Genomic DNA, 11576 nt, shown 5'->3' with positions numbered 1-11576 from the left:
TTATCTAGGGATGCAGAAGGACACTGCTAAGGCTCCCTTCATTTATCTCTTTGCAGGCTTGTTGATCGGTGCTGGCTGCGCCCTCTACCCCTTGGGCTGGGACAGTGAGGAAGTTCGGCAGACTTGTGGCTACATTTCTGGCCAGTTTGACCTGGGTAAGTTATTTTCATAGAAGACACTCCCTTTAGAGAAAAACCTATTTGATCTTTCATAGGAGCACAAGGTGGAAAAGGGATGGGGAAGAAAAACACATCCCAGTATTGCAGTCAGAATCATGTGTAACAATACCCGTACATTCATTGATCCTTCTGCTTTAGTGAACAGTCATTGATAATCAACTGTTTGTCTGAATTAGGGGAAATATTGTAGATACAAAGAAAAGAAATAATCCTTGCTCTGACGTGTTTATATTTATTGATTAATTCATTCAAAAATCATATATTTATTACTCATTGTAAATATTAAAAATAATTGTCTATGGAATTCCCATTCTATCTGAGAAATAAAGCAAACAAAACAACCATCAAGGAAATGACAGTAAGGGCTATGCAATCTATAGCAATTTCCACTCCAGAGCAACAGACAACTTTATGACAGGGATAAGAATCAAACTGGGTTTTAAAGAAAGTGACATGTGTGGATTTTCTGGCAGTAGACAGAAATACCTTGCTGGCAAGGATTATGGTATAGCAAAGGCAGAGGGGAGGAATGAGAAGAGTTCATCAGGAGACCATACAGAAACTGGAGAGGCGGGAATTCACACATTGATGAAGGGGCTTATGAATTTTCCTGTGTACTAATTAGAACATTTCAGATATTTTTCACATGTAGATATAGTGTATTCTGCTTAGCAATCTATAAATTTTTTAAATATATTTTTATTGATTTCAGAGAGGAAGGGAGAGGGAGAGAGAGATAGAAACATCAATGATGAGAGAGAATCATTGATTGGCTGCTTCCTGCATGCTCCCAACTGGGGATCGAGCCTGCAACCCGGGCATGTGCCCTTGACCAGAATTGAACCTGGGACCCTTCAGTCCGCAGGTTGATGCTCTATCCACTGAGCCAAACTGACTTGTGCTCAACCTATAATTTTTTTTTTCATACTACATGGTTTCACCATTATAAGTTGTAATGATAGGATAATATTTCAGTTGGTTTGTAAACCTTCATTAATTTCATCACTTCTTATTTCTTTCTTACTCTAGTTTCTGTTATTTAAAGATATAGTATAATGAGTAGTTTAATTAATATGTCTTTTCCTAATTGAATTATTTTCTTAGGATGTTCTAGAATTGGTGTTATTAGAACAAAGACTATGAACCCATAAGATGCATTGCTGTATGATAACAAATATTTTCCCCTGATATGTGGACAGACAGATTGTTTTTTTTTTATAATTTTTATTTCTTAAAGTATTAAAAAGAGTATTACATATGTGTCCTTTTTTTCCCCCCCTTGACATTCCCCCGCCCCTACCCCCCGCCCGGGTGTCTTGTGTCCATTGGTTAATCTTATATGCCAGATTGTTTTTGACCTTCAGTGCATAGTGAGTTACTAACTTAAACATCAACTTTTCACATTAAATATTTTACTTTTAGAATAAAAATTTTGAGGGAATTGATCTAATGGCAGTATCACCATATCCCAAATCATTTAAAATATGTTTATGTTAGAACTTCTATGAAAAATTTGTTTCTATGAGATAATGGGCAAAAAATGGACAGATGTGATACCATATCAAAGGTCTGTGAATTTGTAATGAAGCAATTTTATTTGACTCAATGAATGACAAACACCCTGTTTCACTCAAAATAGCACCTGCTCTTTTGGTAGAGAATATGGTGCTCTAAACATCACCTACTTTGCCCGAATACAAACTGCCCATTCTTCCTCCTTGATGATGAGGCTTTCCTAAGTCTGGGTTCATTTGTGCTTGCCATAAATTAACTGAAGGGGAAAATGCTGGCATAAACTTGACTATCAGCATTTGGTTTTGGTTTTTGTTTGTTTTTGAAAATCAAACTGTGTCCAGGGGAGATATTTTAAAATAGTGTTTGGCATTTTCCTTTCTCTGGTGTTTGAAGCTTTCTTGGCTGTTTCATACAGGCCTCAACTTGATTAGAATACTGCTCTAGCTGACCTCTCTTGTTATTGTGTGTTGCTATACTAATCATCAGGTTATAATGAAATGGAGATCTTGTTGTTTATCTTCATTACTGCACCTCAATGTTCTATATCTTCTCAGCATTGTGGATTAAAAATCTTAAACTTACAAAAAAACCTCTTGCCTCTTTACTAGTGGTAATAGTATCTTATGTTATTAAACTCACTGAAGCCATTTCAGTAATTTAAAAATTGTAATGTCATTTTAATTTTTGCCTTTTTATTTATAAATTTCTCTTAGACTGCATGCTAAGAAAAAAAACACAAAACAAAACTGGCATCATCCTATATAATAAAAGCCTAATATGCTATGTGTCCAGTCATCCGTTCAACCAATCAAAGCATAATATGCTAATGATATGCTAAGGGCGCTAAACTGTTCGCTATGAGGTACACTGACTATCCGGGGCAGATGCTCCAACTGATAGGTTAGCTTGCTGTTGGGATCCGGCCAACAGGGACTGAGCAAGACAGGCCAGACACACCCTGGAGCCCTCCTGCTGTCCCTCCTGAGCTGGCTAACCTCCCCCGTCCCTCCCTGGCCCTGATCATGCACCGGTGGGCCTGCACTCTCTAGGAATCCGGGACCCCTCGGGGGATGTCGGAGAATCGGTTTCAGCCTGATCCCGCTGGCCAGGTCGAGGGACCTCAATGGTGCACAAATTCGTGCACCGGGCCTCTAGTTTACACATAAAATTTGTTTCTAGATCCCCTGAACAAGTATTTTGAGTGTATTGAGTTTGCTTTCTTCAGATTACTATTATTTTTGAAGACTCTGTTATCTTTATTTTAGAAAGAAAATGTAAAGAGAAACTGTGGCATAGAGATATCACTATGCCTATCTCACTGGATTGCCTATGTTTATTATCTTTAAGAAGTTGTTACTGTTCCCTGAACACTAACGAAGGCTGAACTTCAGTGAGTGAGTGAAGTCACAGATTATGGGGTTGGCAGCAAATTTGGGGTTGGGAGGCACAGCATGCATGTGAGGGTGAACATTCTCAGTAAGGAGAGCTCTGGGCCTCACTTTCAGTGGCATACACCCTACCTCTGCAACTTCTGAGAATCTTAGCTTATTTCTGCCTCCTCTCAAAGGAGAGAGTATGTAGCCACATCTTCCTCCCAGAGGTTGGGAAATGTTAATGATAAGGTTCATGTCCCCCTTTTGTGGAAGATGGGTCACTTTCTTGGCATGCCTTATTGAAATGTTGTTACTCTCTTTCTATAGCACATCCTGAAAGAAATCATTGCTTCTGTTCCCACATGAAAGATTATTTAAGGAGCACATTCATTCACTCACTCAGCCAACAGATATTTATGGGGTACTGCCAGTGTGCCAGACCCTATGCTAGATGCTTATGACCCAGCACCAGCAAGTAATTTAAAAAGACACTATTCACGGCCCCCAGGGAACTTAAAACCTAGCAGGAGCGGCAGATATTCCAGAAGATAATATACATGGGAAGTATGTTAGAAAGGAAAAGTGTCAGACGAAGCAGTAGGCACTGTGGTTGCTTTGCCAATATTATTCCACTATAGTTGGTGACTCCAAACCAGAGGCTGGCAGACATTTCTGTAAGAGACAGATAAGTAAATATTTTCAGTTTTATGAACCATATATTCTCTATTTTAACTACTCAGCTCTGCAATTGTAACATGAAAGGTACTTCATGTATGAGTTGGTATGACTGTGTCCCAATAAAACTTTATTTACAAAAACAGGTGGTTGGACTGTAGTTTGAAGCCCCCTGATTTCAACCAAAGCATACCCCTGACATGCCAGAAATGTCTTCATTCCAGATGTGCTCCTTTATTGATCCCTTCAGCCCCCAGGTCAGGGCTTAGGTCAGTCCAAGACTCTGCACTGAGCAGTCCCATCCAATTATCCTACAGCAGCGGTTCTCAACCTGTGGGTCGCGACTCCTTTGGGGGTCGAATGACCCTTTCACAGGGGTCGCCTAAGACCATCAGAAAACACATATATAATTACATATTGTTTTTGTGATTAATCACTATGCTTTAATTATGTTCAATTTGTAACAATGAAAATACATCCTGCATATCAGATATTTACATTGCGATTCATAACAGTAGCAAAATTACAGTTATGAAGTAGCAACGAAAATAATTTTATGGTTGGGGGTCACCACAACATGAGGAACTGTATTAAAGGGTCGCGGCATTAGGAAGGTTGAGAACCACTGTCCTAGAGTATGCTACTAAATACTACAATTTTCTTGTTGTGTAGTGTTGTAATATAAGGTTGCAAGCACTATAAATTAATTTTAGTTATCCCACCTCTTAACACTAGCATGCGATGGAAAGCCTTAAGCCCATTTGGGTCAGTGAGACTAGAGGAAATGTTTCCAGAGACTTCTGAGGAAGAAGAGATCACATGCCTAAGGGAGAGGCTCCAGAAGCTATGTTCTCCCTCCCTCTGGTTGTAATCTCTGACCAGCTGGAGTGGTAGGAAGAGCAACCTGGTGGGCAGAGAATTCAGCCGATGGGTAGTCAGCCCTGAAGCAGGCCTTCCCTAGGAATTTCCAACATAGTTGACAACACGGTAATTCATTACCTTATTGGGTAAAGTTTTAGGCATGCTTTCTCTTATTTGTAGCTAAAAGCAGCCTGACTGGTATTTTATTTGGTTCTATCACCATTCAAGGGGGCCTGGCCTCACCTGGGAGCTTCTTAAGGAAGTATATTATTTTTAGCTGAGCCCTTAAGGCTGTAGAGGGCTTAGGAAGGTAAACAGTGAGTGTGGGCATTTTTCAGGGTGGCTCGAGGGATAGGTTGCAGAGATCAGGAAGAAGAGCCAGGAAGGAGGCTGAGTGACACTGCAGATCTACTTTAGGGACTGCATCCTCGTTTCAACCAGTTTTAATTCCATGTATCAGCCATGGTAAAAGTAATACTTTAGTTTAGAGAGAGTAGGTGGGGCCTCCTAGGGAAAGAACACTTAAACTGAATCCAGAAATATAAATAGTAGTTAGGCAAGGAAGGGTCTTCATAAAGAGTTCACATTTGTGGTTGTAATGTAATATGATAAGAGTCTAATAGAACCTAATTTTTTAAATGCCTCCTTTCTTTAGAAAGGTGATTTTAGGAGAATATTTTTTACCTACCCTGAAAACAATTTTATAAGGCTATTGAATATTTCTCAAGAATTTTAATATTTTATTCAGTGTAAAGCTTTGACACAATTTTTCAGAAATACTCGCTTTTACAAATTAAAGATTGCTACTCTGCTTACTTTGGATCACACTTAGGTAGGAAGAACCAAGGAGCAGGTTTGAGTACACACATCTTTACAACAGAGAAACAAGAGTCCAAACAGGCTGCATCATGAATTTCTAAATTCCCAACTGAAAATATATAGCTTGCCTTTACAGTAGCTCTCAACCTTTAACATTAGAATCAAAGGTAGATTTGTTGAGACTCTGGATTTTTATTTTCTGTACCCCAGAAGTTATGATTTTCTCATTTGTGATATAAACAAACTAGAGGCCTGGTGCACAAAATTTGTGCACGGAGCAGGGGGTCCCCTCAGCCCAGCCAGCACCCTCTCCAATCTGGGACCCCTCGGACATCCCTCTCACAATCCTGGACCACTGGCTCCTAATTGCTCACCTGCCTGCCTGCCTGGTAATCCCTAACTGCCCCCCCTTCTGTTCTGATCGCCCCTAACTGTGCCCCCTGCCAGCCTGGTCGCCCCACGCAGCCTGCTGTTCAGTCGTTTAATCGTCCCTCACTAACCCCCCTGCCAGCCTGGCCACCCCATGCAGCCTCCTTGTTCAGTCGTTTGATCATCCCTCACTAACCCCCCTGTCGACCTGGTTGCCTCACGCAGCCTGCTTGTTCAGTTGTTTGTTTGTCCCTCACTAACCCCCCTGTTGGCCTGGTCACCCCACACAGCCTGCTTGTTCAGTCATTTGTTCATCTCTCACTAACACCTCTGCTGGTCTGGTCGTAGGCAGCCATCTTGTGAGGATGTGAGGGTTAATTTTCATATTACCTCTTTATTATATAGGATATCCCAGGTGATTCAGGTACAAGTGGTCAGTGCATATACTTTGAAAAATAGTCCTAATTTATATAGAAATTTAAATTTTTATACTTTGCTAGAATTTAGTTTAACAAATATTCATTTTTTAAATATAAATTACGATGTTCTAGTGTTAGGTTACAAAAATCTGGCTCCAACTGGCTTAAACAAACAAAGAAGACATTTAAGATATCTTATTACAGGAAGGCCAGAGCTACAGTGAGGTGCAGACTTGACCAATCCAGGGGCTCAAATATGTTGTCTGTCTTCATGTTGGCTTCATCCTGACGCCAGGTCTCCCTTTGGTCATAAAATGGCTGCATTTGGCACATGGGGCACTAAGCATCTTGTTCATGTCAAATAGGAGAAGGAGAGCTTCTCCCCAGTAATGGACTAAAATTCTCTCAGTCTAGTTGGGCCAACTTTGCCATGTGTCCACTCTTGAATGAATAGCTGCTGCCAGGGGATACCATGTGCTAATTGAATTTTTATTATAATCAGCTTGGATGTGTTCAGAGTTGTATAGAACCAGATTATACTGACAAGCTGGGGTATTTGTAAGTAGAAGATGAGGCTAAGGGGAGGAGGCTTCTCAGAGTGTCTTTTGTCGGATGTCAGTGCCCTGTATTCCTTCCATCATAAATTCCAGGTTATGGTCAGTGATGGTTTATGCTGTTTAAGTGTTACCAATGGTGATTTTATTTATTACTTTTTAAGAGAATGAAATAGTACAAGTGATGAGAATAATACATAGTGTAACACAGCATCGATACTAATAATAGAGTAATATGCAAATTGTCCAGGATGCCGTCACAGTAACAGTAATGACCAGCTGGCTGCGTGGGGCAACCAGGCCAGCAGGGGGGTTAGTGAGGGGAGACCAAACAACTGAACAACAGGTTGTGTGGGGCAACCAGGCCAGCAGGAGGGGAAGTTGGGGGCAACCAGGCCGATGGGGGTGGGGGCAGTTGGGGGTGATCAGACCAACAGGTAGAGGCAATTAGGGGTGATCAGGCTGGCGGGGAGGGGGGGAGTTAGGGGCAATCAGGCAGGCAGGCAGATGAGCAGTTAGGAGCCAGTGGTCCCGGATTGTGAGAGGGATGTCTAACTGCTGGTTTAGGCCTGATCCCGGGACATCCCATGAGGGGTCCCGGATTGGAGAGGGTGCAGGCTGGGCTGAGGGAACCCCCGCCCCGCTCACAAATTTCATGCACTGGGCCTCTAGTCTTCACATAACAGAAGCTCAAAAGATGTTTGCTACTGTTATTCATATTATTTATGCAGGACCATTTTAAGAGAATATTTGCTGGAAAACCTAACTCTTCCTTTCACATTTCATGACTGCAAGTTTGAATTGACACATAGTCTTAATAATCACATTGTCTAATTGATTTAGTTCATGCCTCAAAGATATTTTTATCTACCAAAGATTTTTCTAATTATATCCTTATGCTCAAAAGTAGTGTTTCAATTAATTTGTTTTGCCAATTTGCCAAGTGAATTTGAGTAATTATTGCTTTCATTTTGTTATTTAACTTGAATGAGAAGCCATCATGTTTCCTGTTCTTGAAATTATGCTCTTGGGTTCTCAAGAACAGTACCATGAACTCTGAAAACTCAGAACCTCTTTATATTGGAAAAGATGAAAGTCTGTTCTTTCATATTTTCAATCCAATGAGATATCTCTTCTCCTTTAGTCTGAACAGTGACCATCCTACATCTCTTTATACTTGTTACCTTTAGCTCTGTGACTCCTGACTAATATTTTCTCTTCTCTCAAATCTAACTGCCTTTGAGAAAACTGATTTGCAAGTTATGGGGAGATCAGTGGGCAAGAATGGGGGAAAAATAGAATTTGTTTTTTTGAGCCTTTTCAACCTAGGTGATAGTGGGTGCTTCATAAGATTAGTGACCCAGTTTTCCTGATGTCCACACAGAAGTCTCTGTTTCTGCCAATAACAACAGAAGAAGCTGCTGTCAGCTTCTGTGATATGTAACACAGCTGTGCACCAGAGTGGGACTTGCCTGGGAAGTGCTTGCAAAAAGCAGCAGTTAGTGTCTGCCACTGGGTTCTGGAAGAGACCTCTAACATTTGATGCATTCTGGTCATTGCTTAAAGTAAACTTATGATCCCATTCTGATATTGCTTTTGGGGAGATGGGGTAGTACTAAAGTGTTGAATAGGCATTGAGTTTTAGCCAAATATAAAGTTGTTAGAGCAGCAATGGCTTTTTACTGGACCTGTTCCAAACTTTTGACACTTAAGGCCAAGTCACCGAAAGTCACTGAAAAGGTCCAGCAGAAGGCTGTGTTCCCTCACGCAGACAGCCACTGCAAGGAGATGACAGAGGAAAACCCGGCAGCGGCTATACGTTAACCAAGAACCAAACTGGGTAAGCCCAGGGAGACCCAAAGGAACACTCTGGAATGTGACACCAAATGAACTGGGAAATTCCCACAGGCAGAGGAAGCCCAGCCTGGCCAGTGGTGAAGTGAAAAACCCTGTTCTGTTCAGGTGTAATCCCCAACTCTGCATCCTCTTGCCTTCATGTCTTGCCACATGCACTCATAGCTGAAGCTGCCTGGGACAGCTTTAATTGCACATAAAAATTCTGTGGTCTTTCTCTTAGGGAGCACCTTTCTACGTATCAGCTAGATACGAAGTCGGCAAACTGCGGCTCGCGAGCCACATGTGGCTCTTTGGCCCCTTGAGTGTGGCTCTTCCTAAGCCTTAGGAGTACCCTAATTAAGTTAATAACAATGTACCTACCTATAGAGTTTAAGTTTAAAAAATTGGGCTCTCAAAAGAAATTTCAATCGTTGTACTGTTGATATTTGGCTCTGTTGACTAATGAGTTTGCCGACCACTGAAGAAAAACCCCTTCCTTTAGTGCAGCGGTTCTCAACCTGTGGGTTGAGACCCCTTTGGGGGTCGAATGACCCTTTCACAGGGGTCGCCTAAGGCCATCGGAAAACACATATATAATTACATATTGTTTTTGTGATTAATCACTATGCTTTAATTATGTTCAATTTGTAACAATGAAAATACATCCTGCATATCAGATATTTACATTGCGATTCATAACAGTAGCAAAATTACAGTTATGAAGTAGCAACGAAAATAATTTTATGGTTGGGGGTTACCACAACATGAGGAACTGTATTAAAGGATCGCGGCATTAGGAAGGTTGAGAACCACTGCTTTAGTGGGACATGTTGTTTGCCATGAAGTACATAACCACTCAGTCTTGGGAGGCCCGAGAAGTTCTGTGGAGGAAAATGTGCCCTCTGTGCCTGTGCACTGCTCTGGTCTTCTGTGGGAGGCGCCTGGAGGAGATGAAGTCTATGCTCCATTCCCTGTCCATGTGGCCACACTTGTCCTGCACACATACCCTCCTCACTTACCATTTTCTGTTATTTTATCATTAATGCCTAAATATCATCTTTATTATCTGCAGGCTGTTTGCTCCATTTTTTTGTGGTTGGCTGTGGTTGGTGGGAATGGGCTGTGGTTGGTGGGAATGGGCTGTGGCCCAAACAGGGACCTCCTCAGTTATCCCGCTGTGTGCTGAACAGAGCAACATGTGCAAATGTCATGTAAGAGGTGAATGAATACTACACAATGCAAATTGTCATGTGCAGGTTTCTCATTTTGCATGTCATCTGACCAACATATTTATTGAGTGCTTGTTCTTCATACTTACAAGTATAGGAGTTGCCCACTGATTTTACACATGTATGTATATGCATGCATATATATATATATATGTGTGTGTGTGTGTATATAGCTAACTTTAATTCATATTTGTTTACATTTGATTTTGAAATAATTTCATGTTTATAGAAAAATTGCAAAAACAAAGAATTCCCATATACTCTTCCCCAGATCCCCTTAATGTTAAATTTCATCATATTTACTTTGTCATTCTCCCCCTGCCTTCTGCTCTGTTCCCTCTCTCAGACACAATGTCCCTTCAACCTTAGGTAGTTAAGTGAATAATACCTTAAAATAACATTATTTTATATAGCAGCACAATTACCAAAATTAGGAAATTGTCATTGATACAATACTTCTTTCTAATCTATACCTTTTTTATATACTTTATATAACAAATTATGCATGAAAGAAATGGAATTTACTTCTTTTTCTTTTACTGGGTATTGCTTGTTCTGGACTTTATTTCAGCTTTATGGTTTTCCATTTGTATAAAATAACAAACACAAAGTAGTATTTAAAATCTCCAGATGTTCAAAACTAAAAAGAATGCTAGCTACCCAAACCTACACTCTAATATGAGAAATTATTAAGAATCCAGAAAGTATTAATAATTATAGTAATAGTAATAATAATAAACAGAGCTGTCTTTTGTCTTTTTCTCTGATATATAGTTTGGGCTCGGTATGACTGAACCTCATATCAAGTCCAGCTACTGTTCTTACTGTCCTTCCCTTTCATGAAGTTGAGCAGCTGAGGAAAGTATGACCTCAGATCAGTACTTTCTGGTACATCCTCAAGTTGATGATGGCTAGCACCCTTTCCTTGAGGCACAGTAATAGCACTTGGGTAAATTCTTCTCTTTTTCCTCAGCTCCTTATCTTAGAGGTGGAGCTATGGGGGCAAGAGAGACACACAGAGAAAATTAAAATTACAACTCTTTCGCAAGATTTTTGGGGGAAATCCAGCAGAGAAATTTATACCATCTAATCTAATAATAGACAAACAGGGTAATTGACCGTACCTTCGCTACGCCTCCCATTGGCTAATCAGTGAGATATGCAAATTAACCACCAACAAAGATGGCAGTTAATTTGCATACGTAGGCGCAAAGTGGCAGAGTGAAGACTGAAGGCGGCTCCAGCCAGAGCAGCACGGGCTGGAAGGCGGCTCTGGACAGAGCAGCGAAGACTGAAGGCGGCTCCGGCCGGAGTGAAGGCCTGGGTCCCTGGTGCCGGAGGAAAACCGGTGCCGGCAGCCAGGGGGAGGGAAGGTGTATTGCACGAATCTTTTCGTGCAACAGGCCTCTAGTTGAATATAATTGAAAGAATCTACAATTCAAGATTTTTCCCTAAAATATGTAACCCATGTAACATGTTCTGATATTTGAATATGGTCCTTGAACAGCCAGTCATTGCCCCTAATGTACTCCTCTGTATATCTCTCACCTCACTCCTGCTCCAGCTACAGAATGATTGGAGCTGTACTGAATAAAATTTATAAGGATGATATAAACTTTCCTATCAAAATTCACTGTAATATATCTCCTTAGACATAGTGCTGTTATGAGCTCTTTGCCAATACATCTTTTCCAGAGAGTAAATCCCTGCTCTCTCTGACATATTTGGTTGTGTGTAATGATAGGAA

The 11576-nt window shown here is 40.9% G+C and overlaps 1 protein-coding gene across 1 annotated transcript in view; it reads left to right on the top strand.

Annotated features, from left to right (window-relative positions):
* LHFP (lipoma HMGIC fusion partner) overlaps window positions 1–11576 on the top strand; it is a 237253-nt gene that overhangs the window by 214398 nt on the left and 11279 nt on the right. The window contains exon 2 of the mRNA XM_005862760.2: window positions 57–155. Coding sequence (XP_005862822.1) covers window positions 57–155 — 99 coding nt within the window. The remainder of the gene's footprint in view (window positions 1–56; window positions 156–11576) is intronic.

The sequence above is a fragment of the Myotis brandtii genome, unplaced genomic scaffold, assembly GCF_000412655.1.
Source record: "Myotis brandtii unplaced genomic scaffold, ASM41265v1 scaffold167, whole genome shotgun sequence".
Taxonomy (NCBI): domain Eukaryota; kingdom Metazoa; phylum Chordata; class Mammalia; order Chiroptera; family Vespertilionidae; genus Myotis; species Myotis brandtii.
The sequence above is the reverse complement of the archived record's forward strand: the minus strand, read 5'-3'. Positions and strand labels throughout refer to the sequence as shown.